This window comes from Bombina bombina, chromosome 6 (assembly GCF_027579735.1).
Source record: "Bombina bombina isolate aBomBom1 chromosome 6, aBomBom1.pri, whole genome shotgun sequence".
NCBI classification, from domain to species: Eukaryota; Metazoa; Chordata; class Amphibia; order Anura; family Bombinatoridae; genus Bombina; species Bombina bombina.
In genome coordinates, this window is record NC_069504.1 from 876,346,413 (window position 1) to 876,372,860 (window position 26,448).

General features: G+C 43.3%; 1 protein-coding gene across 1 annotated transcript in view; it reads right to left on the bottom strand.

The window, feature by feature from the left end:
- The window catches only part of CAMTA2 (calmodulin binding transcription activator 2), a 307,159-nt gene that overhangs the window by 73,075 nt on the left and 207,636 nt on the right, over window positions 1–26,448 (bottom strand). The window contains exon 11 of the mRNA XM_053718351.1: window positions 26,260–26,394. Within this exon, the coding sequence (XP_053574326.1) occupies window positions 26,260–26,394 (135 nt within the window). The remainder of the gene's footprint in view (window positions 1–26,259; window positions 26,395–26,448) is intronic.

Here is a 26,448-nt window from a genome sequence, read left to right on the forward strand (position 1 = left end):
TTCTCACAGGAGGTCTTATTCTGTAACCTATTCAATACCCTTGAGAGACAATGCTCTGAATCCACTGATACTGAACATAATCTGTCCAAATGTTTTGAAATAATTTTAATCTGCCCCACCAGTTGAACTGTATTGAGGGCCACACCTTCATGAAGTCTTGGGGGCTGGCTTTGGTTTCTTATAAGGCTTGGATTTATTCCAACTTGAAGATGGCTTCCAATTGGAACCAGAGTCCTTAGGGGAAGGAGTGGTTTTCTGTTCTCTATTCTGACGAAAGGAACGAAAACGATTAGAAACTTTAGATTTACCCTTAGATTTTTTTTATCTTGGGGCAAAAAAACTCCCTTCCCCCCAGTAATAGTGAAAATAATATAATCCAACTGAGAACCAAATAAATTATTACCATGGAAAGATAGAGATAGTAATCTAGATTTAAATACCATGTCAGCATTCCATGATTTAAGCCATAAAGCTCTTCTAGCTAAAATAGCTAAAGACATAGATTTAACATCAATCTTGATGATATCAAAAATAGCATCACAGATAAAATTATTAGCAGGCTGAAGCAAACGAACAATGCTAGACAAATCAGGATCTGCTTCCTGTTGTGCTAAGCTATCCAACCAAAAAGTTGATGCAGCCGCAACATCAGCCATAGAAATGGCAGGCCTGAGAATATAACCAGAATGTATATAAGCTTTCCTCAGATAAGATTCAATCTTCCTACCTAAAGGATCCTTAAAAAAAGTACTATCTTAGCCCCATCAACATTAGGGAATTTTTCCCCAAAACTCCAAATTAGCCACTGGTAAAGGATATAACTTTTTAAACCTAGAAGAAGGATTAAAAGAAGCACAAGGTTTAGACCATTCCTTAGCAATCACATCAGAAACCGCATCTGGGACAGGAAAAACCCCAGGAGTAATCACAGGAGGTTTAAAAACATTATTTAAACGTTTACTGGTTTTGTTATCAAGAGGACCAGACTCCTCAATACCCAAAGTAACCAACAAAGAATATATTCAATCTTAAAAAGATAAGAAGATTTATCAATTTCAATGTCTGAAGTAGGATCTTCTGAACCAGAAAGATCCTCTTCAGAGGAGGAGATTTCAGTATGTTGTCGGTCATTACAAAATTTCATCAGTTTTATGAGAAGTTTTTAAAGACCTTTTACGTTTATTAGAAGGTGGAATAGCAGACATAGCCTTCTATATTGCATCAGCAATATAATTTTTCATATCAACAGGGATATCATGTACATTGGATGTTGAGGGAACAACAGACGCTGTACTAGTACTAATAGAAACTGTTACATAATATAGCCAGAGATATAATCTCAGCTTGCTTACAACAGATACACTTAGCTTTGGTAGAACTGTGTTCAGGCAGCATGGTTCCTACAGTAGCTTCTAAGACAGGATCAGACTGAGACATCTTGCAAAATGTAAAAGAAAAAATAACATTTAAACAAAATATCAAATTTCCTCAAATAGCAGTTTCAGGAATGGGAAAAAATGCATATGCTAAATAGGCATAAAAGAAAACAGCATAGCCCTCTAGAATATAAAGAGAGCAAGGAGCATAAGGAAGTGGGGTAATATAAACAAAAAAAAATTAAAAAAAATACGGAAATTATGCAACGCGTCATAACAAGCGCGACTTCGCGCCAAACAACCTAACGTCAATAAAGCTGCAAGAAATAACGAAACTTGAGACACTATAGACGCAAATTCGCGCCAAAAAATAACAGCACTTTGCGCCCTCACGAGCCTAGATTTGCCTGCGCAATTAAGGAAAAACAAGTCAAATTGGAAAAAAAAAGACTAAACCCCAGGTAAGAAAATATTAAAAAATAACTTCCTAAAACATAATTCCCATACTGAAATGGTTAGACTGCAAAGGGAAATACACATAGACCTGACTAATGGCAAATATAAGTAAATACATATATTTAAAACTTTATATTAATACATAAAGCGCCAAACATAGCTGAGAGTGTCTTAAACAATGATACATACTTACCGAAAGACACCCATCCACATATAGCCAAACCAGTACTAAAAACTATCAGCAGAGGTAATGGTATAAGATAGGGCTGGGCGATATGGGCAAAAAATAAAATTGCGATTTTATTGAGATTTAATCGTGATTTTCTTATAAATGACTATAACACCCTAATTTTTCAATAACAAAATTATTTAGAACTACGGAATCTTAATGTACATGTTTCTCAATGTCCAATACACACTGGGAGCATAAAAATACAAATGACATGTGTGTGTGTCTATATGTGTGTGTGTGTATATATATATATATATATATATATATATACATACATACACACACATATACATATATATCCACATTTCAAACAGTATTTTAAAGAACCGTATTTATGTCTTGGTTAGACGTTTCTGGCCATTTTTAGAGAGACTATCAGAGAGTGAATGAATTAAAAGTTGACTTATGGAAGGTTTGATATGGGTATTGCTCAACACTAGGCAAAAAACCAAAGGACATGTATACACTGCGGGTCACACCTGGGGTGAAGTGTGATCGGTGCCTCACCCAGTAGTAGCCAAACCTCTTCCAGCTGTCGAGCTGTGTCACACTGGACCTTCAGCCGGTTCATACCTGTAACACGTACTATGCCGATCCTGGGGGCCACAGCCTATCATACACGTTAACCGGTCACAAACAGCCATCTGGGCATGGCCAAGGTATGGATCCGGAACAAAGTGCGTGCGAGCGCAGGAAAAGGGGCGTTAGCTGGAGCCCGGACACGCCTACCCTAGCGAGAACCCGCTTCTAAATAAGGAATATATCGTTAGCAATAATAAGTAACAAAAACTATGACCGCTTATAAATAAAGTATTTGAAGAAACTAACAAAACACAATACATTCAGGCTAAATTATAGACCTAAATTATTATAGCTATGATCATATATTCCAGATGCGCTTCCCTCAATGGCCCTGAACCGACTGTGGGAAAGCTGAATTTATTTTTCCAAAAAAACGCAGACTCTTGAGGTTTTTAAACCGCAGCGGTTAATCGCGGTTTAAAACCACAAACCGCGAAAAATCTTGCAGCCCTAGTATAAGAGTATAGCGTCTATCTGAAAAGGGAGGTAGATAAATCCCTACGACCGATAACAGAGAACCCTTGAAAAGATTTCCCATGAGTGAAACCATAAAAATCAACAGGTGATACTCTCTTCACATCCCTCTGACAAACACTGTACTCTGAGAGGAATTGGGCTTCAGAATGCTTAGAAGCGCTTATCATAGAAGAAATCAAGCACAAACTTACTTCACCACCTCCATAGGAGGCAAAGTTTGTAAAACTAAGGTGCGAGTGTAGTTGGAGGTGAATTTATAGGCATTTGAGGTTTGGGAAACTTTGCCCCTCCTGGTAGGAATGTATATCCCATACGTCACTAGTTCATGGACTCTTGCCATTTACATGAAAGAAAAGGAATCCCCTGCTTTTCCCATTCCTGAGTAATGATATCTGCCATACGGTCTGGAACTGGAAATACTTCCACAGAAGCAGGTACATCATATACCCCATTAAGTTTACCAGACCTCTTTGAAATCTCTGCAACAGATGAATCAGCTTCATCCAAAGTAGCAAGAACCTGCTTTAAAAGCACTAAGAGGTGTTCTAACTTAAATCTGAAATTAATATCCTCTGAATCTGTAGCATTGGTCATAACAGTATCAGAATCTGATAACTCACCCTCAGAGGCCTCTGAGGATTTATCAGATAACTGTAACAGAACCCTTACCAACATTAATATACATGGACTTCCTCTTATGTTTACCAGAAACCGGAAAAGCTGATAAAGCTGCAGACACAGCAGATGATATTTGTGCAGCAAAATCCGTATGTAAATAAACACCCCCAGAAGGAGGCTGTCGGAGGCATAATCTGATTCTCTAAACAAAGTAAACATTTAACTAAAGAAGCTGCAACATCTAGTTCAGAGTCCATAGTAGCAAGAGTATTTGAAAATTCTCACAGAATTAAACAAACTAAATAGAAGTAAAATACCCCACTGCAGAAAGAGATCAGAAGTAAGACGCTACCTATATATCCTCAGACTGCCTGAGGTAACTCACCGCACCGGAACCAGGAGCTCCCACTAGCAACAGGATCAAAAGAAAATAAATGCCCCCAGCAGCAGCTCCAAGCAGCACGCCACTTTGCTCCTCAAGACGCTATGAGAAATCAAAAGCGGAAGAGCGGAGAAACACATGACCTCAACGTCACTGGCCCCAAGCGCTCAAAACAAGCGCCAAATTTAGAAACACAAAACTGCCAAAAAATAAAGACACACCAAAACAGGGAAAACAAAATAACCCTGAAACGTCCAGCCTTCTCAGCCTCAAAATCTAGAAATAGAAATTAACCCCTTAAGTCTCTGCTCCTATTATAGATTCTTTCTTTTTTTTAATATATATATATATAAAATACACTTAGATGCCCCTGTTCAGGAAATACAACCCAAACTCAAATTCCTATATCCAAGAAAACAAATGAGTCCCATAAAAACAGAATTTATGTTTACCTGATAAATTACTTTCTCCAACGGTGTGTCCGGTCCACGGCGTCATCCTTACTTGTGGGATATTCTCTTCCCCAACAGGAAATGGCAAAGAGCCCAGCAAAGCTGGTCACATGATCCCTCCTAGGCTCCGCCTACCCCAGTCATTCGACCGACGTTAAGGAGGAATATTTGCATAGGAGAAACCATATGATACCGTGGTGACTGTAGTTAAAGAAAATAAATTATCAGACCTGATTAAAAAACCAGGGCGGGCCGTGGACCGGACACACCGTTGGAGAAAGTAATTTATCAGGTAAACATAAATTCTGTTTTCTCCAACATAGGTGTGTCCGGTCCACGGCGTCATCCTTACTTGTGGGAACCAATACCAAAGCTTTAGGACACGGATGAAGGGAGGGAGCAAATCAGGTCACCTAAATGGAAGGCACCACGGCTTGCAAAACCTTTCTCCCAAAAACAGCCTCAGAAGAAGCAAAAGTATCAAACTTGTAAAATTTGGTAAAAGTGTGCAGTGAAGACCAAGTCGCTGCCCTACATATCTGATCAACAGAAGCCTCGTTCTTGAAGGCCCATGTGGAAGCCACAGCCCTGGTGGAATGAGCTGTGATTCTTTCAGGAGGCTGCCGTCCGGCAGTCTCGTAAGCCAATCTGATGATGCTTTTAATCCAAAAAGAGAGAGAGGTAGAAGTTGCTTTTTGACCTCTCCTTTTACCAGAATAAACAACAAACAAGGAAGATGTTTGTCTAAAATCCTTTGTAGCATCTAAATAGAATTTTAGAGCGCGAACAACATCCAAATTGTGCAACAAACGTTCCTTCTTCGAAACTGGTTTCGGACACAAAGAAGGCACGACTATCTCCTGGTTAATGTTTTTGTTAGAAACAACTTTTGGAAGAAAACCAGGTTTAGTACGTAAAACCACCTTATCTGCATGGAACACCAGATAAGGAGGAGAACACTGCAGAGCAGATAATTCTGAAACTCTTCTGGCAGAAGAAATTGCAACCAAAAACAAAACTTTCCAAGATAATAACTTAATATCAACGGAATGTAAGGGTTCAAACGGAACCCCCTGAAGAACTGAAAGAACTAAGTTGAGACTCCAAGGAGGAGTCAAAGGTTTGTAAACAGGCTTGATTCTAACCAGAGCCTGAACAAAGGCTTGAACATCTGGCACAGCTGCCAGCTTTTTGTGAAGTAACACAGACAAGGCAGAAATCTGTCCCTTCAAGGAACTTGCAGATAATCCTTTCTCCAATCCTTCTTGGAGAAAGGATAGAATCTTAGGAATCTTTACCTTGTCCCAGGGGAATCCTTTAGATTCACACCAACAGATATATTTTTTCCATATTTTGTGGTAAATTTTTCTAGTTACAGGCTTTCTGGCCTGAACAAGAGTATCAATAACAGAATCTGAGAACCCTCTTTTTGATAAAATCAAGCGTTCAATCTCCAAGCAGTCAGCTGGAGTGAGACCAGATTCGGATGTTCGAACGGACCTTGAACAAGAAGGTCTCGTCTCAAAGGTAGCTTCCATGGTGGAGCCGAAGACATATTCACCAGATCTGCATACCAAGTCCTGCGTGGCCACGCAGGAGCTATCAAGATCACCGACGCCCTCTCCTGATGGATCCTGGCTACCAGCCTGGGGATGAGAGGAAACGGCGGGAATACATAAGCTAGTTTGAAGGTCCAAGGTGCTACTAGTGCATCTACTAGAGTCGCCTTGGGATCCCTGGATCTGGACCCGTAGCAAGGAACCTTGAAGTTCTGACGAGAGGCCATCAGATCCATGTCTGGAATGCCCCACAGTTGAGTGATTTGGGCAAAGATTTCCGGATGGAGTTCCCACTCCCCCGGATGCAATGTCTGACGACTCAAAAAATCCGCTTCCCAATTTTCCACTCCTGGGATGTGGATTGCAGACAGGTGGCAGGAGCGAGTCTCCGCCCATTGAATGATTTTGGTCACTTCTTCCATCGCCAGGGAACTCCTTGTTCCCCCCTGATGGTTGATGTACGCAACAGTCGTCATGTTGTCTGATTGAAACCGTATGAACTTGGCCTTCGCTAGCTGAGGCCAAGCCTTGAGAGCATTGAATATCGCTCTCAGTTCCAGAATATTTATCGGTAGACGAGATTCTTCCCGAGACCAAAGACCCTGAGCTTTCAGGGATCCCCAGACCGCGCCCCAGCCCATCAGACTGGCGTCGGTCGTGACAATGACCCACTCTGGTCTGCGGAAGGTCATCCCTTGTGACAGGTTGTCCAGGGACAGCCACCAACGGAGTGAGTCTCTGGTCCTCTGATTTACTTGTATCTTCGGAGACAAGTCTGTATAGTCCCCATTCCACTGACTGAGCATGCACAGTTGTAATGGTCTTAGATGAATGCGCACAAAAGGAACTATGTCCATTGCCGCTACCATCAAACCTATTACTTCCATGCACTGCGCTATGGAAGGAAGAGGAACGGAATGAAGTGTCCGACAAGAGTTTAGAAGTTTTGTTTTTCTGGCCTCTGTCAGAAAAATCCTCATTTCTAAGGAGTCTATTATTGTTCCCAAGAAGGGAACCCTTGTCGACGGAGATAGAGAACTCTTTTCCACGTTCACTTTCCATCCGTGAGATCTGAGAAAGGCCAGGACTATGTCCGTGTGAGCCTTCGCTTGAGGAAGGGACGACGCTTGAATCAGAATGTCGTCCAAGTAAGGTACTACTGCAATGCCCCTTGGTCTTAGCACCGCTAGAAGGGACCCTAGTACCTTTGTGAAAATCCTTGGAGCAGTGGCTAATCCGAAAGGAAGCGCCACGAACTGGTAATGCTTGTCCAGGAATGCGAACCTTAGGAACCGATGATGTTCCTTGTGGATAGGAATATGTAGATACGCATCCTTTAAATCCACCGTGGTCATGAATTGACCTTCCTGGATGGAAGGAAGAATTGTTTGAATGGTTTCCATCTTGAACGATGGAACCTTGAGAAACTTGTTTAAGATCTTGAGATCTAAGATTGGTCTGAACGTTCCCTCTTTTTTGGGAACTATGAACAGATTGGAGTAGAACCCCATCCCTTGTTCTCCTAATGGAACAGGATGAATCACTCCCATTTTTAGCAGGTCTTCTACACAATGTAAGAATGCCTGTCTTTTTATGTGGTCTGAAGACAATTGAGACCTGTGGAACCTCCCCCTTGGGGGAAGCCCCTTGAATTCCAGAAGATAACCTCGGGAGACTATTTCTAGTGCCCAAGGATCCAGAACATCTCTTGCCCAAGCCTGAGCGAAGAGAGAGAGTCTGCCCCCCACCAGATCCGGTCCCGGATCGGGGGCCAACATTTCATGCTGTCTTGGTAGCAGTGGCAGGTTTCTTGGCCTGCTTTCCCTTGTTCCAGCCTTGCATTGGTCTCCAGGCTGGCTTGGCTTGAGAAGTATTACCCTCTTGCTTAGAGGACGTAGCACTTGGGGCTGGTCCGTTTCTACGAAAGGGACGAAAATTAGGTTTATTTTTGGCCTTGAAAGACCTATCCTGAGGAAGGGCGTGGCCCTTACCCCCAGTGATATCAGAGATAATCTCTTTCAAGTCAGGGCCAAACAGCGTTTTCCCCTTGAAAGGAATGTTAAGTAGTTTGTTCTTGGAAGACGCATCCGCTGACCAAGATTTCAACCAAAGCGCTCTGCGCGCCACAATAGCAAACCCAGAATTTTTCGCCGCTAACCTAGCCAATTGCAAAGTGGCGTCTAGGGTGAAAGAATTAGCCAATTTGAGAGCACGGATTCTGTCCATAATCTCCTCATAAGGAGGAGAATCACTATCGATCGCCTTAACTAGTTCATCGAACCAGAAACACGCGGCTGTAGTGACAGGGACAATGCATGAAATTGGTTGTAGAAGGTAACCTTGCTGAACAAACATCCTTTTAAGCAAACCTTCTAATTTTTTATCCATAGGATCTTTGAAAGCACAACTATCTTCTATGGGTATAGTGGTGCGTTTGTTTAAAGTAGAAACCGCTCCCTCGACCTTGGGGACTGTCTGCCATAAGTCCTTTCTGGGGTCGACCATAGGAAACAATTTTTTAAATATGGGGGGAGGGACGAAAGGTATACCGGGCCTTTCCCATTCTTTATTTACAATGTCCGCCACCCGCTTGGGTATAGGAAAAGCTTCTGGGAGCCCCGGGACCTCTAGGAACTTGTCCATTTTACATAGTTTCTCTGGGATGATCAAATTCTCACAATCATCCAGAGTGGATAATACCTCCTTAAGCAGAGCGCGGAGATGTTCCAACTTAAATTTAAATGTAATCACATCGGGTTCAGCTTGTGGAGAAATTTTCCCTGAATCTGAAATTTCTCCCTCAGACAAAACCTCCCTGGCCCCCTCAGACTGGTGTAGGGGCATTTCAGAACCATTATCATCAGCGTCCTCATGCTCTTCAGTATCTAAAACAGAGCAGTCGCGCTTACGCTGATAAGTGGGCATTTTGGCTAAAATGTTTTTGATAGAATTATCCATTACAGCCGTTAATTGTTGCATAGTAAGGAGTATTGGCGCGCTAGATGTACTAGGGGCCTCCTGAGTGGGCAAGACTGGTGTAGACGAAGGAGGGAATGATGCAGTACCATGCTTACTCCCCTCACTTGAGGAATCATCTTGGGCATCATTTTCAGTGTCACATAAATCACATTTATTTAAATGAGAAGGAACCCTGGCTTCCCCACATTCAGAACACAGTCTATCTGGTAGTTCAGACATGTTAAACAGGCATAAACTTGATAACAAAGTACAAAAAACGTTTTAAAATAAAACCGTTACTGTCACTTTAAATTTTAAACTGAACACACTTTATTACTGCAATTGCGAAAAAGTATGAAGGAATTGTTCAAAATTCACCAAAATTTCACCACAGTGTCTTAAAGCCTTAAAAGTATTGCACACCAAATTTGGAAGCTTTAACCCTTAAAATAACGGAACCGGAGCCGTTTTTAACTTTAACCCCTTTACAGTCCCTGGTATCTGCTTTGCTGAGACCCAACCAAGCCCAAAGGGGAATACGATACCAAATGATGCCTTCAGAAAGTCTTTTCTATGTATCAGAGCTCCTCACACATGCGACTGCATGTCATGCCTCTCAAAAACAAGTGCGCAATACCGGCGCGAAAATGAGGCTCTGCCTATGATTAGGGAAAGCCCCTAAAGAATAAGGTGTCTAAAACAGTGCCTGCCGATATTATTTTACCAAAATACCCATATTAAATGATTCCTCAAGGCTAAATATGTGTAATATATGAATCGATTTAGCCCAGAAAAAGTCTACAGTCATAATAAGCCCTTGTGAAGCCCTTATTTACTTTCTGAATAAACATGGCTTACCGGATCCCATAGGGAAAATGACAGCTTCCAGCATTACATCGTCTTGTTAGAATGTGTCATACCTCAAGCAGCAAAAGACTGCTCACTGTTCCCCCAACTGAAGTTAATTCCTCTCAACAGTCCTGTGTGGAACAGCCATGGATTTTAGTAACGGTTGCTAAAATCATTTTCCTCTTACAAACAGAAATCTTCATCTCTTTTCTGTTTCAGAGTAAATAGTACATACCAGCACTATTTTAAAATAACAAACTCTTGATTGAATAATAAAAACTACAGTTAAACACTAAAAAACTCTAAGCCATCTCCGTGGAGATGTTGCCTGTACAACGGCAAAGAGAATGACTGGGGTAGGCGGAGCCTAGGAGGGATCATGTGACCAGCTTTGCTGGGCTCTTTGCCATTTCCTGTTGGGGAAGAGAATATCCCACAAGTAAGGATGACGCCGTGGACCGGACACACCTATGTTGGAGAAAAAGATTCACAGAGGATTAACCTCTACCTAGAAGGCAAAAGCACATACCTGTGAATCCAGCTACAGGGAAGGAACAGCTTCTAAGGTGTGACTGATACACCAACATCTGTCAGGGATTAGAAGAAGAAGAAAAAAAAAAGAACAGAGAAACCAACTCTGATTTTCTATCACAGGGGTAGCATAAGTGTTAGAAATAAAGCAAGGACCACCTCACACCTTTCTAACTGCTAAAAGTCACCATTACTCCTACCAAGGAGATTGACATGAATACAGCATAACCCCAAATCCTTGCTTGCAGGGAAAAGTAGCTATTAAAGGATTAATATCTTTAAACACCTTCTTCACGATCCTCCCATGATCAAGGCAAAGAGAATGACTGGGGGTTATGAGTAAGGGAAGTGATACTTAACAGCTTTACTGGGGTGCTCTTTGCCATCTCCTGCTGGCCAGGAGTGAATATCCCACTAGTAATTGGAATGAATCGTGGACTCTCTATACCATAGGAAAGAAAAACAGAATTTATGTTTACCTGATAAATTACTTTCTCCAACGGTGTGTCCGGTCCACGGCGTCATCCTTACTTGTGGGATATTCTCTTCCCCAACAGGAAATGGCAAAGAGCCCAGCAAAGCTGGTCACATGATCCCTCCTAGGCTCCGCCTTCCCCAGTCATTCGACCGACGTAAAGGAGGAATATTTGCATAGGAGAAATCATATGATACCGTGGTGACTGTAGTTAGAGAAAATAAATCATCAGACCTGATTAAAAAACCAGGGCGGGCCGTGGACCGGACACACTGTTGGAGAAAGTAATTTATCAGGTAAACATAAATTCTGTTTTCTCCAACATAGGTGTGTCCGGTCCACGGCGTCATCCTTACTTGTGGGAACCAATACCAAAGCTTTAGGACACGGATGATGGGAGGGAGCAAATCAGGTCACCTAGATGGAAGGCACCACGGCTTGCAAAACCTTTCTCCCAAAAATAGCCTCAGAAGAAGCAAAAGTATCAAATTTGTAAAATTTGGTAAAAGTGTGCAGTGAAGACCAAGTCGCTGCCTTACATATCTGATCAACAGAAGCCTCGTTCTTGAAGGCCCATGTGGAAGCCACGGCCCTAGTGGAATGAGCTGTGATTCTTTCAGGAGGCTGCCGTCCGGCAGTCTCATAAGCCAATCTGATGATGCTTTTAAGCCAAAAAGAGAGAGAGGTAGAAGTTGCTTTTTGACCTCTCCTTTTACCAGAATAAACAACAAACAAGGAAGATGTTTGTCTGAAATCCTTTGTAGCCTCTAAATAGAATTTTAGAGCACGAACTACATCCAAATTGTGCAACAAACGTTCCTTCTTTGAAACTGGATTCGGACACAAAGAAGGCACGACTATCTCCTGGTTAATATTTTTGTTAGAAACAACTTTCGGAAGAAAACCAGGTTTAGTAGGCAAAACCACCTTATCTGCATGGAACACCAGATAAGGAGGAGAACACTGCAGAGCAGATAACTCTGAAACTCTTCTAGCAGAAGAAATTGCAACCAAAAAACAGAATTTATGTTTACCTGATAAATTACTTTCTCCAACGGTGTGTCCGGTCCACGGCGTCATCCTTACTTGTGGGATATTCTCCTCCCCAACAGGAAATGGCAAAGAGCCCAGCAAAGCTGGTCACATGATCCCTCCTAGGCTCCGCCTACCCCAGTCATTCGACCGACGTTAAGGAGGAATATTTGCATAGGAGAAACCATATGGTACCGTGGTGACTGTAGTTAAAGAAAATAAATTATCAGACCTGATTAAAAAAACCAGGGCGGGCCGTGGACCGGACACACCGTTGGAGAAAGTAATTTATCAGGTAAACATAAATTCTGTTTTCTCCAACATAGGTGTGTCCGGTCCACGGCGTCATCCTTACTTGTGGGAACCAATACCAAAGCTTTAGGACACGGATGAAGGGAGGGAGCAAATCAGGTCACCTAAATGGAAGGCACCACGGCTTGCAAAACCTTTCTCCCAAAAATAGCCTCAGAAGAAGCAAAAGTATCAAACTTGTAAAATTTGGTAAAAGTGTGCAGTGAAGACCAAGTCGCTGCCCTACATATCTGATCAACAGAAGCCTCGTTCTTGAAGGCCCATGTGGAAGCCACAGCCCTAGTGGAATGAGCTGTGATTCTTTCGGGAGGCTGCCGTCCGGCAGTCTCGTAAGCCAATCTGATGATGCTTTTAATCCAAAAAGAGAGAGAGGTAGAAGTTGCTTTTTGACCTCTCCTTTTACCAGAATAAACAACAAACAAGGAAGATGTTTGTCTAAAATCCTTTGTAGCATCTAAATAGAATTTTAGAGCGCGAACAACATCCAAATTGTGCAACAAACGTTCCTTCTTTGAAACTGGTTTCGGACACAGAGAAGGTACGATAATCTCCTGGTTAATGTTTTTGTTAGAAACAACTTTTGGAAGAAAACCAGGTTTAGTACGTAAAACCACCTTATCTGCATGGAACACCAGATAAGGAGGAGAACACTGCAGAGCAGATAATTCTGAAACTCTTCTAGCAGAAGAGATTGCAACTAAAAACAAAACTTTCCAAGATAATAACTTAATATCAACGGAATGTAAGGGTTCAAACGGAACCCCCTGAAGAACTGAAAGAACTAAATTGAGACTCCAAGGAGGAGTCAAAGGTTTGTAAACAGGCTTAATTCTAACCAGAGCCTGAACAAAGGCTTGAACATCTGGCACAGCTGCCAGCTTTTTGTGAAGTAACACAGACAAGGCAGAAATCTGTCCCTTCAGGGAACTTGCAGATAATCCTTTTTCCAATCCTTCTTGAAGGAAGGATAGAATCTTAGGAATCTTAACCTTGTCCCAAGGGAATCCTTTAGATTCACACCAACAGATATATTTTTTCCAAATTTTGTGGTAAATCTTTCTAGTTACAGGCTTTCTGGCCTGAACAAGAGTATCGATAACAGAATCTGAGAACCCTCGCTTCGATAAGATCAAGCGTTCAATCTCCAAGCAGTCAGCTGGAGTGAAACCAGGTTCGGATGTTCGAACGGACCCTGAACAAGAAGGTCTCGTCTCAAAGGTAGCTTCCAAGGTGGAGCCGATGACATATTCACCAGATCTGCATACCAAGTCCTGCGTGGCCACGCAGGAGCTATCAAGATCACCGACGCCCTCTCCTGATTGATCCTGGCTACCAGCCTGGGGATGAGAGGGAACGGCGGGAACACATAAGCTAGTTTGAAGGTCCAAGGTGCTACTAGTGCATCCACTAGAGCCGCCTTGGGATCCCTGGATCTGGACCCGTAGCAAGGAACTTTGAAGTTCTGACGAGAGGCCATCAGATCCATGTCTGGAATGCCCCACAGCTGAGTGACTTGGGCAAAGATTTCCGGATGGAGTTCCCACTCCCCCGGATGCAATGTCTGACGACTCAGAAAATCCGCTTCCCAATTTTCCACTCCTGGGATGTGGATAGCGGACAGGTGGCAGGAGTGAGACTCCGCCCATAGAATAATTTTGGTCACTTCTTCCATCGCTAGGGAACTCCTTGTTCCCCCCTGATGGTTGATGTACGCAACAGTTGTCATGTTGTCTGATTGAAACCGTATGAACTTGGCCCTCGCTAGCTGAGGCCAAGCCTTGAGAGCATTGAATATCGCTCTCAGTTCCAGAATATTTATCGGTAGAAGAGATTCTTCCCGAGACCAAAGACCCTGAGCTTTCAGGGATCCCCAGACCGCGCCCCAGCCCATCAGACTGGCGTCGGTCGTGACAATGACCCACTCTGGTCTGCGGAATGTCATCCCTCGTGACAGGTTGTCCAGGGACAGCCACCAACGGAGTGAGTCTCTGGTCCTCTGATTCACTTGTATCTTCGGAGACAAGTCTGTATAATCCCCATTCCACTGACTGAGCATGCACAGTTGTAATGGTCTTAGATGAATGCGCGCAAAAGGAACTATGTCCATAGCCGCTACCATCAACCCGATCACTTCCATGCACTGAGCTATGGAAGGAAGAGGAACGGAATGAAGTATCCGACAAGAGTCTAGAAGCTTTGTTTTTCTGGCCTCTGTCAGAAATATCCTCATTTCTAAGGAGTCTATTATTGTTCCCAAGAAGGGAACCCTTGTTGACGGAGATAGAGAACTCTTTTCCACGTTCACTTTCCATCCGTGAGATCTGAGAAAGGCCAGGACGATGTCCGTGTGAGCCTTTGCTTGAGGAAGGGACGACGCTTGAATCAGAATGTCGTCCAAGTAAGGTACTACAGCAATGCCCCTTGGTCTTAGCACAGCTAGAAGGGACCCTAGTACCTTTGTGAAAATCCTTGGAGCAGTGGCTAATCCGAAAGGAAGCGCCACGAACTGGTAATGCTTGTCCAGGAATGCGAACCTTAGGAACCGATGATGTTCCTTGTGGATAGGAATATGTAGATACGCATCCTTTAAATCCACCGTGGTCATGAATTGACCTTCCTGGATGGAAGGAAGAATAGTTCGAATGGTTTCCATCTTGAACGATGGAACCTTGAGAAACTTGTTTAAGATCTTGAGATCTAAGATTGGTCTGAACGTTCCCTCTTTTTTGGGAACTATGAACAGATTGGAGTAGAACCCCATCCCTTGTTCTCTTAATGGAACAGGATGAATCACTCCCATTTTTAACAGGTCTTCTACACAATGTAAGAATGCCTGTCTTTTTATGTGGTCTGAAGACAACTGAGACCTGTGGAACCTCCCCCTTGGGGGAAGTCCCTTGAATTCCAGAAGATAACCTTGGGAGACTATTTCTAGCGCCCAAGGATCCAGAACATCTCTTGCCCAAGCCTGAGCGAAGAGAGAGAGTCTGCCCCCCACCAGATCCGGTCCCGGATCGGGGGCCAACATTTCATGCAGTCTTGGTAGCAGTGGCAGGTTTCTTGGCCTGCTTTCCCTTGTTCCAGCCTTGCATTGGTCTCCAAGCTGGCTTGGCTTGAGAAGTATTACCCTCTTGCTTAGAGGACGTAGCACCTCGGGCTGGTCCGTTTCTACGAAAGGGACGAAAATTAGGTTTATTTTTTGCCTTGAAAGGCCGATCCTGAGGAAGGGCGTGGCCCTTACCCCCAGTGATATCAGAGATAATCTCTTTCAAGTCAGGGCCAAACAGCGTTTTCCCCTTGAAAGGAATGTTAAGTAGCTTGTTCTTGGAAGACGCATCAGCCGACCAAGATTTCAACCAAAGCGCTCTGCGCGCCACAATAGCAAACCCAGAATTCTTAGCCGCTAACCTAGCCAATTGCAAAGTGGCGTCTAGGGTGAAAGAATTAGCCAATTTGAGAGCATTGATTCTGTCCATAATCTCCTCATAAGGAGGAGAATCACTATCGACCGCCTTTATCAGCTCATCGAACCAGAAACATGCGGCTGTAGCGACAGGGACAATGCATGCAATTGGTTGTAGAAGGTAACCCTGCTGAACAAACATCTTTTTAAGCAAACCCTCTAATTTTTTATCCATAGGATCTTTGAAAGCACAACTATCCTCTATGGGTATAGTGGTGCGTTTGTTTAAAGTGGAAACCGCTCCCTCGACCTTGGGGACTGTCTGCCATAAGTCCTTTCTGGGGTCGACCAAAGGAAACAATTTTTTAAATATGGGGGGAGGGACGAAAGGAATACCGGGCCTTTCCCATTCTTTATTAACAATGTCCGCCACCCGCTTGGGTATAGGAAAAGCTTCTGGGAGCCCCGGCACCTCTAGGAACTTGTCCATTTTACATAGCTTCTCTGGGATGACCAACTTGTCACAATCATCCAGAGTGGATAATACCTCCTTGAGCAGAATGCGGAGATGTTCCAACTTAAATTTAAATGCAATCACATCAAGTTCAGCCTGTTGAGAAATGTTCCCTGAATCAGTAATTTCTCCCTCAGACAAAACCTCCCTGGCCCCATCAGACTGGGTTAGGGGCCCTTCAGAGATATTAGTATCAGCGTTGCCATGCTCTTCAGTATCTAAAACAGAGCAGCCGCGCTTACGCTGACAAGTGTTCATTCTGGCTAAAACGTTTTTGACAGAATTATCCATTACAGCCGTTAATTGTTGCATAGTAAGGAGAATTGGCGCGCTAGATGTACTAGGGGCCTCCTGAGTGGGCAAGACTCGTGTAGACGAAGGAGGGAATGATGCAGTACCATGCTTACTCCCCTCACTTGAGGAATCATCTTGGGCATCATTGTCATTATCACATAAATCACATTTATTTAAATGAATAGGAATTCTGGCTTCCCCACATTCAGAACACAGTCTATCTGGTAGTTCAGACATGTTAAACAGGCATAAACTTGATAACAAAGTACAAAAACGTTTTAAAATAAAACCGTTACTGTCACTTTAAATTTTAAACTGAACACACTTTATTACTGCAATTGCGAAAAAACATGAAGGAATTGTACAAAATTCACCAAATTTTCACCACAGTGTCTTAAAGCCTTAAAAGTATTGCACACCAAATTTGGAAGCTTTAACCCTTAAAATAACGGAACCGGAGCCGTTTTAAACTTTAACCCCTTTACAGTCCCTGGTATCTGCTTTGCTGAGACCCAACCAAGCCCAAAGGGGAATACGATACCAAATGATGCCTTCAGAAAGTCTTTTCTAAGTATCAGAGCTCCTCACACATGCGACTGCATGCCATGCCTCTCAAAAACAAGTGCGCCACACCGGCGCGAAAATGAGGCTCTGCTTATGCTTTGGGAAAGTCCCTAAGTAATAAGGTGTCTAATACAGTGCCTGCCGATATTCTTATATCAAAATACCCAGATAAAATGATTCCTCAAGGCTAAATATGTGTTAATAATGAATCGATTTAGCCCAGAAAAGTCTACAGTCTTAATAAGCCCTTGTGAAGCCCTTATTTATGATCGTAATAAACATGGCTTACCGGATCCCATAGGGAAAATGACAGCTTCCAGCATTACATCGTCTTGTTAGAATGTGTCATACCTCAAGCAGCAAGAGACTGCATACTGTTCCCCCAACTGAAGTTAGTAGCTCTCAACAGTCCTGTGTGGAACAGCCATGGATTTTAGTTACGGTTGCTAAAATCATTTTCCTCATACAAACAGAAATCTTCATCTCTTTTCTGTTTCTGAGTAAATAGTACATACCAGCACTATTTCAAAATAACAAACTCTTGATTGAATAATAAAAACTACAGTTAAACACTAAAAAACTCTAAGCCATCTCCGTGGAGATGTTGCCTGTACAACGGCAAAGAGAATGACTGGGGTAGGCGGAGCCTAGGAGGGATCATGTGACCAGCTTTGCTGGGCTCTTTGCCATTTCCTGTTGGGGAGGAGAATATCCCACAAGTAAGGATGACGCCGTGGACCGGACACACCTATGTTGGAGAAACAAAACTTTCCAAGATAATAACTTGATATCAACGGAATGTAGGGGTTCAAACGGAACCCCCTGAAGAACTGAAAGAACTAAATTGAGACTCCAAGGAGGAGTCAAAGGTTTGTAAACAGGCTTGATTCTAACCAGAGCCTGAACAAAAGCTTGAACATCTGGCACAGCCGCCAGCTTTTTGTGAAGTAAAACAGATAAAGCAGAAATCTGTCCCTTCAAAGAACTTGCAGATAATCCTTTCTCCAAACCTTCTTGAAGAAAGGATAGAATCTTAGGAATTTTTATCTTGTTCCATGTGAATCCTTTAGATTCACACCAACAGATATATTTTTTCCATATTTTATGGTAGATTTTTCTAGTTACAGGCTTTCTAGCCTGAACAAGAGTATCAATGACAGAATCTGAGAACCCTCGCTTTGATAAAATCAAGCGTTCAATCTCCAAGCAGTCAGTTGGAGTGAGGCCAGATTTGGATGTTCGAACGGACCTTGAACAAGAAGGTCCTGTCTCAAAGGTAGCTTCCATGGTGGAGCCGATGACATATTCACCAGATCTGCATACCAAGTCCTGCGTGGCCACGCAGGAGCTATCAAGATCACCGATACCCTCTCCTGTTTGATCCTGGCTACCAGCCTGGGAATGAGAGGAAACGGTGGGAACACATAAGCTAGGTTGAAGCTCCAAGGTGCTACTAGTGCATCCACTAGAGTCGCCTTGGGATCCCTGGATCTGGACCCGTAGCAAGGAACCTTGAAGTTCTGACGAGACGCCATCAGATCCATGTCTGGAATGCCCCACAATTGAATTATTTGGGCAAAGATTTCCGGATGGAGTTCCCACTCCCCCGGATGAAATGTCTGACGACTCAGAAAATCCGCTTCCCAATTTTCCACTCCTGGGATGTGGATTGCAGACAAGTGGCAGGAGTGAGTCTCCGCCCATTGAATTATTTTGGTCACTTCTTCCATCGCCAGGGAACTCCTTGTTCCCCCCTGATGGTTGATATACGCAACAGTCGTCATGTTGTCTGATTGAAACCGTATGAATTTGGCCTTTGCTAGCTGAGGCCAAGCCTTGAGAGCATTGAATATCGCTCTCAGTTCCAGAATATTTATCGGGAGAAGAGATTCTTCCCGAGACCAAAGACCCTGAGCTTTCAGGGGTTCCCAGACCGCGCCCCAGCCCACCAGACTGGCGTCGGTCGTGACAATGACCCACTCTGGTCTGCGGAAGCTCATCCCTTGTGACAGGTTGTCCAGGGTCAGCCACCAACGGAGTGAATCTCTGGTCCTCTGATCTACTTGTATCGTCGGAGACAAGTCTGTATAATCCCCATTCCACTGACTGAGCATGCACAGTTGTAATGGTCTTAGATGAATTCGCGCAAAAGGAACTATGTCCATTGCCGCGACCATCAAACCTATTACTTCCATGCACTGCGCTATGGAAGGAAGAAGAACAGAATGAAGTACTTGACAAGAGCTTAGAAGTTTTGATTTTCTGGCCTCTGTCAGAAAAATCCTCATTTCTAAGGAGTCTATTATTGTTCCCAAGAAGGGAACTCTTGTTGACGGAGATAGAGAACTTTTTTCTACGTTCACTTTCCACCCGTGAGATCTGAGAAAGGCCAGGACAATGTCCGTATGAGCCTTTGCTTGTGGTAGAGACGACGCTTGAATCAGTATGTCGTCCAAGTAAGGTACTACTGCAATGCCCCTTGGTCTTAGCACCGCTAGAAGGGACCCTAGTACCTTTGTGAAAATTCTTGGAGCAGTGGCTAAACCGAATGGAAGTGCCACAAACTGGTAATGCTTGTCCAGAAAGGCGAACCTTAGGAACCGATGATGTTCCTTGTGGATAGGAATATGTAGATACGCATCCTTTAAATCCACCGTGGTCATGAATTGACCTTCCTGGATGGTAGGAAGAATTGTCCGAATGGTTTCCATTTTGAACGATGGAACCTTGAGAAATTTGTTTAGGATCTTGAGATCTAAGATTGGTCTGAATGTTCCCTCTTTTTTGGGAACTATGAACAGATTGGAGTAGAATCCCATCCCTTGTTCTCCTAATGGAACAGGATGAATCACTCCCATTTTTAACAGGTCTTCTACACAATGTAAGAATGCCTGTCTTTTTATGTGGTCTGAAGACAATTGAGACCTGTGGAACCTTCCCCTTGGGGGTAGCTCCTTGAATTCCAGAAGATAACCTTGGGAGACTATTTCTAGCGCCCAAGGATCCAGAACATCTCTTGCCCAAGCCTGAGCGAAGAGAGAAAGTCTGCCCCCCACCAGATCTGGTCCCGGATCGGGGGCCAACATCTCATGCTGTCTTGGTAGCAGTGGCAGGTTTCTTGGCCTGCTTACCTTTGTTCCAGCCTTGCATTGGCCTCCAGGCTGGCTTGGTTTGAGAAGTATTACCCTCTTGCTTAGAGGATGTAGAACTTGAGGCTGGTCCGTTTCTGCGAAAGGGACGAAAATTTGGTTTATTTTTAGCCTTAAAAGACCTATCCTGAGGAAGGGCGTGGCCCTTACCCCCAGTGATATCTGAAATAATCTCTTTCAAGTCAGGGCCAAACAGCGTTTTCCCCTTGAAAGGTATGTTAAGTAATTTGTTCTTGGAGGACGCATCCGCTGACCAAGACTTTAGCCAAAGCGCTCTGCGCGCCACAATAGCAAACCCTGAATTTTTCGCCGCTAATCTAGCTAATTGCAAAGTGGCGTCTAAGGTAAAAGAGTTAGCCAACTTAAGTGCTTGAACTCTGCCCATAACCTCCTCATAAGAGGATGCTTGATTGAGCGACTTTTCTAGTTCCTCGAACCAGAAACACGCTGCTGTAGTGACAGGAACAATGCATGAAATTGGTTGTAGAAGGTAACCTTGCTGAACAAACATCTTTTTAAGCAAACCCTCTAATTTTTTGTCCATAGGATCCTTAAAAGCACAACTATCTTCTATAGGGATAGTGGTGCGTTTGTTTAGAGTAGAAACCGCCCCCTCGACCTTTGGGACTGTCTGCCATAAGTCCTTCCTGGGGTCGACCATAGGAAATAATTTCTTAAATATAGGGGGAGGGACAAAAGGTATGCCGGGCCTTTCCCATTCTTTATTTACAATGTCCGCCACCCGCTTGGGTATAGGAAAAGCTTCGGGGGGCACCGGGACCTCTAGGAACCTGTCCATTTTACATAATTTCTCTGGAATGACCAAATTGTCACAATCATCACATATATTTAAATGGATAGGAACCTTGGCTTCCGAACATACAGAACATCGTCTATCTGATAGTTCAGACATGTTAATAGGCATAATAGGCACAAAAAACGTTTTAAAATAAAACCGTTACTGTCTCTTTAAATTTTAAACTGAACACACTTTTTTACTGAATATACGCAAAAGTATGAAGGAAATGTTCAAAATTCACCAAAATTTCACCACAGTGTCATAAAGCCTTAAAAGTATTGCACACCAAATTTGAAAGCTTTAACTCTTAAAATAACGGAACCGGAGCCGTTTTTACATTTAACCCCTATACAGTCCCTGGTATCTGCTTTGCTGAGACCCAACCAAGCCCAGAGGGGAATACGATACCAAATGACGCCTTCAATAAGCTTTTTCAGTGGATCTGAGCACCTCACACATGCATCTGCATGCCTTGCTTCTTAAAAACAACTGCGCATTAGTGGCGCGAAAATGAGGCTCTGCCTATGACTAGAAAAGGCCCCCAGTGAAAAAGGTGTCCAATACAGTGCCTGTCCGTTTTTTTAACAATTTGCCAAGATTAAAATAACTCTCCTAAGTTATAAACCATTAAACATGCTTATATAGTAATCGTTTTGGCCCAGAAAAATGTCTACCAGTCTTTAAAGCCCTTGTGAAGCCCTTGTATTCTTATATTGAAAATTAAGAAAATGGCTTACCGGATCCCATAGGGAAAATGACAGCTTCCAGCATTACCAAGTCTTGTTAGAAATGTGTCATACCTCAAGCAGCCAAAGTCTGCTCACTGTTTCCCCCAACTGAAGTTAATTCCTCTCAACAGTCCTGTGTGGAAACAGCCATCGATTTTAGTAACGGTTGCTAAAATCATTTTCCTCTTACAAACAGAAATCTTCATCTCTTTTCTGTTTCAGAGTAAATAGTACATACCAGCACTATTTTAAAATAACAAACTCTTGATTGAAGAATAAAAACTACATTTAAACACCAAAAAACTCTGAGCCATCTCCGTGGAGATGTTGCCTGTGCAACGGCAAAGAGAATGACTGGGGAAGGCGGATCCTAGGAGGGATCATGTGACCAGCTTTGCTGGGCTCTTTGCCATTTCCTGTTGGGGAAGAGAATATCCCACAAGTAAGGATGACGCCGTGGACCGGACACACCTATGTTGGAGAAATCAGATCTTTTATCACTTTCTGAACACACAGATATGCTTTATTATATTATCTATGTAAACCAAAGCCCAATACTTAAAGAGAACATTGAAAATTAACATTGTATTACTTATCTCTCCTACATCCCACTGATGTGTTAGGAGCCAGACATATTTTGAGAATCCAGACAGTGGCAATCGTTTAAAGGTATATCAATAATAAGACTAAAGTTAGGCTCCTGTGTTTGTTGAGCCCCAACCTTTTACTCAAAGGGACAGTCAAGTCCAAAAAAATAATTCATGATTTAAATAGGGTAAGTAGTTTTAAACAACTTCCCAATTTACTTTTATCACCAATTTTGCTTTGTTCTCTTGGTATTCTTAGTTTAAAGCTAAACCTAGGAAGTTCATATGCTAATTTCTTAGACCTTGAAGACTGTCTCTAATCTGAATGCATTTTGACAACTAGAGGGCATTAGTTCATGTGTTTCATATAGATAACATTGAGCTCATGCACGTGAAGTTACTTACCCTGGAGTAAGCACTGATTGGCTAAAATGCAAGTCTGTCAAAAGAACTGAAATAAGGGGGCAGTTTGCAGAGGCTTAGATAAAAGGTAATTACAGAGATAAAATGTGTATTATTATAACTCTGTTGGTTATGCAAAACTGGGGAATGGGTAATAAAGGGATTATCTATCTTTTTAAACAACAAAAATTCTGGTGTTGACTGTCCCTTTAACTCAGTTTCTTTGTATCACAAGTCCTTTAACAGGACGATAAACCCAAAAAATGTCTTTCATGATTAGCACATTTTTAAACAACTTTCCAATTTGCTTCTGTTATCAACTGTGCTAAATTCTCTTAATTCCTTTATTGAAGGAGCAGCAATGCACTACTGGGAGCTAGCTAAACACATTGGCAAACCAATGACAAGAGGCATATTTGTGCAGCCACCAATCAGAAACTAGCTCTAAGCTCCAGAGCCTACCTAGGTATGCTTTTAAACACAGGATACAAAGAGAATAAAGCAAATTAGATAATAGAAGTAAACCAGAAAGTTGTTTAAAACAGTATGCTCTATCTGAATCATGAAAAAATTGTGGGTTTCATGTCCCTTTAAAAGGGCCATAAAACAGCGTTTGAATTCCCCATAAAATGTTTAATTATACTTTGGAAAAAAAAAAAAAAATGCAGTATACGTCACTTTTGTGCACCCTCTTCCTGTAATTTAACTTCTGGAAGTATTCTTGCTACACTAAACACAGTGATTGTTCTATCACTTCAGTAACACATTTATATCTGTCCCTAAATGGAGATTTAGAGCAGAGGAGATGCAATAAGGGGCTTATATAAAAGAGTATTTCCCTGGAGAGCAAAACAATGTACACTTTGCAAACAAATTTAGTTTAAATGCTTTTAAAAAAATTATTTTGTATACAAACCTTTTGCAAGGTAATGGTATCTGCTGATATATACTGCACATTTAAACAATGAGTTTTATGTCCCTTTTGTCAACTCATTGGCCTTATTTTTAGCTCATTCCATTTTTACCTTTCCTATTATATTTAGCCCTCTCCCCACCTAACATATAATTCTGACTCTCCCCGTCCACCATACATTTCTCACTCACCCCGCCCGCCATACATTTCTCACTCTCCCAGCCCGCCATACATTTCTCACTCTCCCAGCCCGCCATACATTTCTCACTCTCCCAGCCCGCCATACATTTCTCACTCTCCCAGCCCACCATACATTTCTCACTCTCCCAGCCCGCCATACATTTCTCTCTCCCAGCCCGCCATACATTTCTCACTCTCCCAGCCCGCCATACATTGCTCACTCTCCCAGCCCGCCATACATTTCTCACTCTCCCAGCCCGCCATACATTTCTCACTCTCCCAGCCCGCCATACATTTCTCACTCTCCCAGCCCGCCATACATTTCTCACTCTCCCAGCCCGCCATACATTTCTCACTCTCCCAGCCCACCATACATTTCTCACTCTCCCAGCCCACCATACATTGCTCACTCTCCCTGTCCTCCATACATTGCTCACTCTCCCCGTCCTCCATACATTACTCACTCTCCCCGCCCGCCATACATTTCTCACTCTCCCAGCCCGCCATACATTTCTCACTCTCCCAGCCCGCCATACATTTCTCACTCTCCCAGCCCGCCATACATTTCTCACTCTCCCAGCCCGCCATACATTTCTCACTCTCCCAGCCCGCCATACATTTCTCACTCTCCCAGCCCGCCATACATTTCTCACTCTCCCAGCCCGCCATACATTTCTCACTCTCCCAGCCCACCATACATTTCTCACTCTCCCAGCCCGCCATACATTTCTCTCTCCCAGCCCGCCATACATTTCTCACTCTCCCAGCCCGCCATACATTGCTCACTCTCCCAGCCCGCCATACATTTCTCACTCTCCCAGCCCGCCATACATTTCTCACTCTCCCAGCCCGCCATACATTTCTCACTCTCCCAGCCCGCCATACATTTCTCACTCTCCCAGCCCGCCATACATTTCTCACTCTCCCAGCCCACCATACATTTCTCACTCTCCCAGCCCACCATACATTGCTCACTCTCCCTGTCCTCCATACATTGCTCACTCTCCCCGTCCTCCATACATTACTCACTCTCCCCGCCCGCCATACATTTCTCACTCTCCCAGCCTGTCATACATTTCTCACTCTCCCAGCCCGCCATACATTTCTCACTCTCCCAGCCCGCCATACATTTCTCACTCTCCCAGCCCGCCATACTTTTCTCACTCTCCCTGTCCTCCATACATTTCTCACTCTCCCCGTCCTCCATACATTTCTCACTCTCCCCGTCCTCCATACATTGCTCACTCTCCCCGTCCTCCATACATTGCTCACTCTCCCCGTCCTCCATACATTGCTCACTCTCCCCGTCCTCCATACATTGCTCACTCTCCCCGTCCTCCATGCATTACTCACTCTCCCTGCCCGCCATACATTTCTCACTCTCCCAGCCTGTCATACATTTCTCACTCTCCCAGCCCGCCATACATTTCTCACTCTCCCAGCCCGCCATACATTTCTCACTCTCCCCGTCCTCCATACATTTCTCACTCTCCCCGTCCTCCATACATTTCTCACTCTCCCCGTCCTCCATACATTTCTCACTCTCCCAGCCCGCCATACATTTCTCACTTTCCCCGCCTGACATACATTTCTCATTCTCCCTGTTCGCCATACATTTCTCACTCTCCCTGCCCGCCATACATTTTTCACTCTCCCCGCCCGCCATACATTTCTCACTCTCCCCGTTCACCATACATTTCTCACTCTCCCTGTCCACCATACATTTCTCACTCTCCCTGCCCGCCATACATTTTTCACTCTCCCCGTCCGCCATACATTTCTCACTCTCCCCACCCGCCATACATTTCTCACTCTCCCAGCCCGCCATACATTTCTCACTCTCCCAGCCCGCCATACATTTCTCACTCTCTCCGCCCGTCATACATTTCTCATTCTCCCCGCCCGCCATACATTTCTCACTCTCCCCGCCCGCCATACATTTCTCACTCTCCCCGCCCGCCATACATTTCTCACTCTCCCCGCCCACCATACATTTCTCACTCTCCCCGTCCGCCATACACATCTCAGTCTCCCTGTTTGCCATACATTTTTCACTCTCCTTTATCTGCCATATTTTATCCCCTTATTCTGTTTTCCCTCAACACTTCCATCTAACTTTAGTCTGTTATTTTTCTCTTAGTTTCTTTTAATCCAACTTCAATAATAAAAAAAAATAATAATAATAACAACAATGGTGCATGTTGAATTTAGTCACCCTCTCCACAGAAAAATAAATAAAAAACAAATGCATCCATTAGATTTCTCAGCAGCTTATTTGCATGCCATAGGTTTTTGATTACATACATATCTGTAGAATATGATAAATAACTATAAACTTTTGTTTCAATATCATCCTTTTGTATATCATTATAAAATCTCTCTGTAACTCTAGCAAAATACAACATGCATAGTATGCTCCACCCCACGGCACTTACCATCCAATGAAAGCCAATCCAGTTGTGTGCTGGGTAGAGAAAGGAAGTTTCTTGCCCGATATTCAAAGATCACAGAGTGGGAGATAATCTGCTGATGTTGAACCACTTGCAATGTAACCAGGCCAGCTTCATGCGCTGTAATGTACAGAAATGTATATATATAAATATATATATATATATATATATATA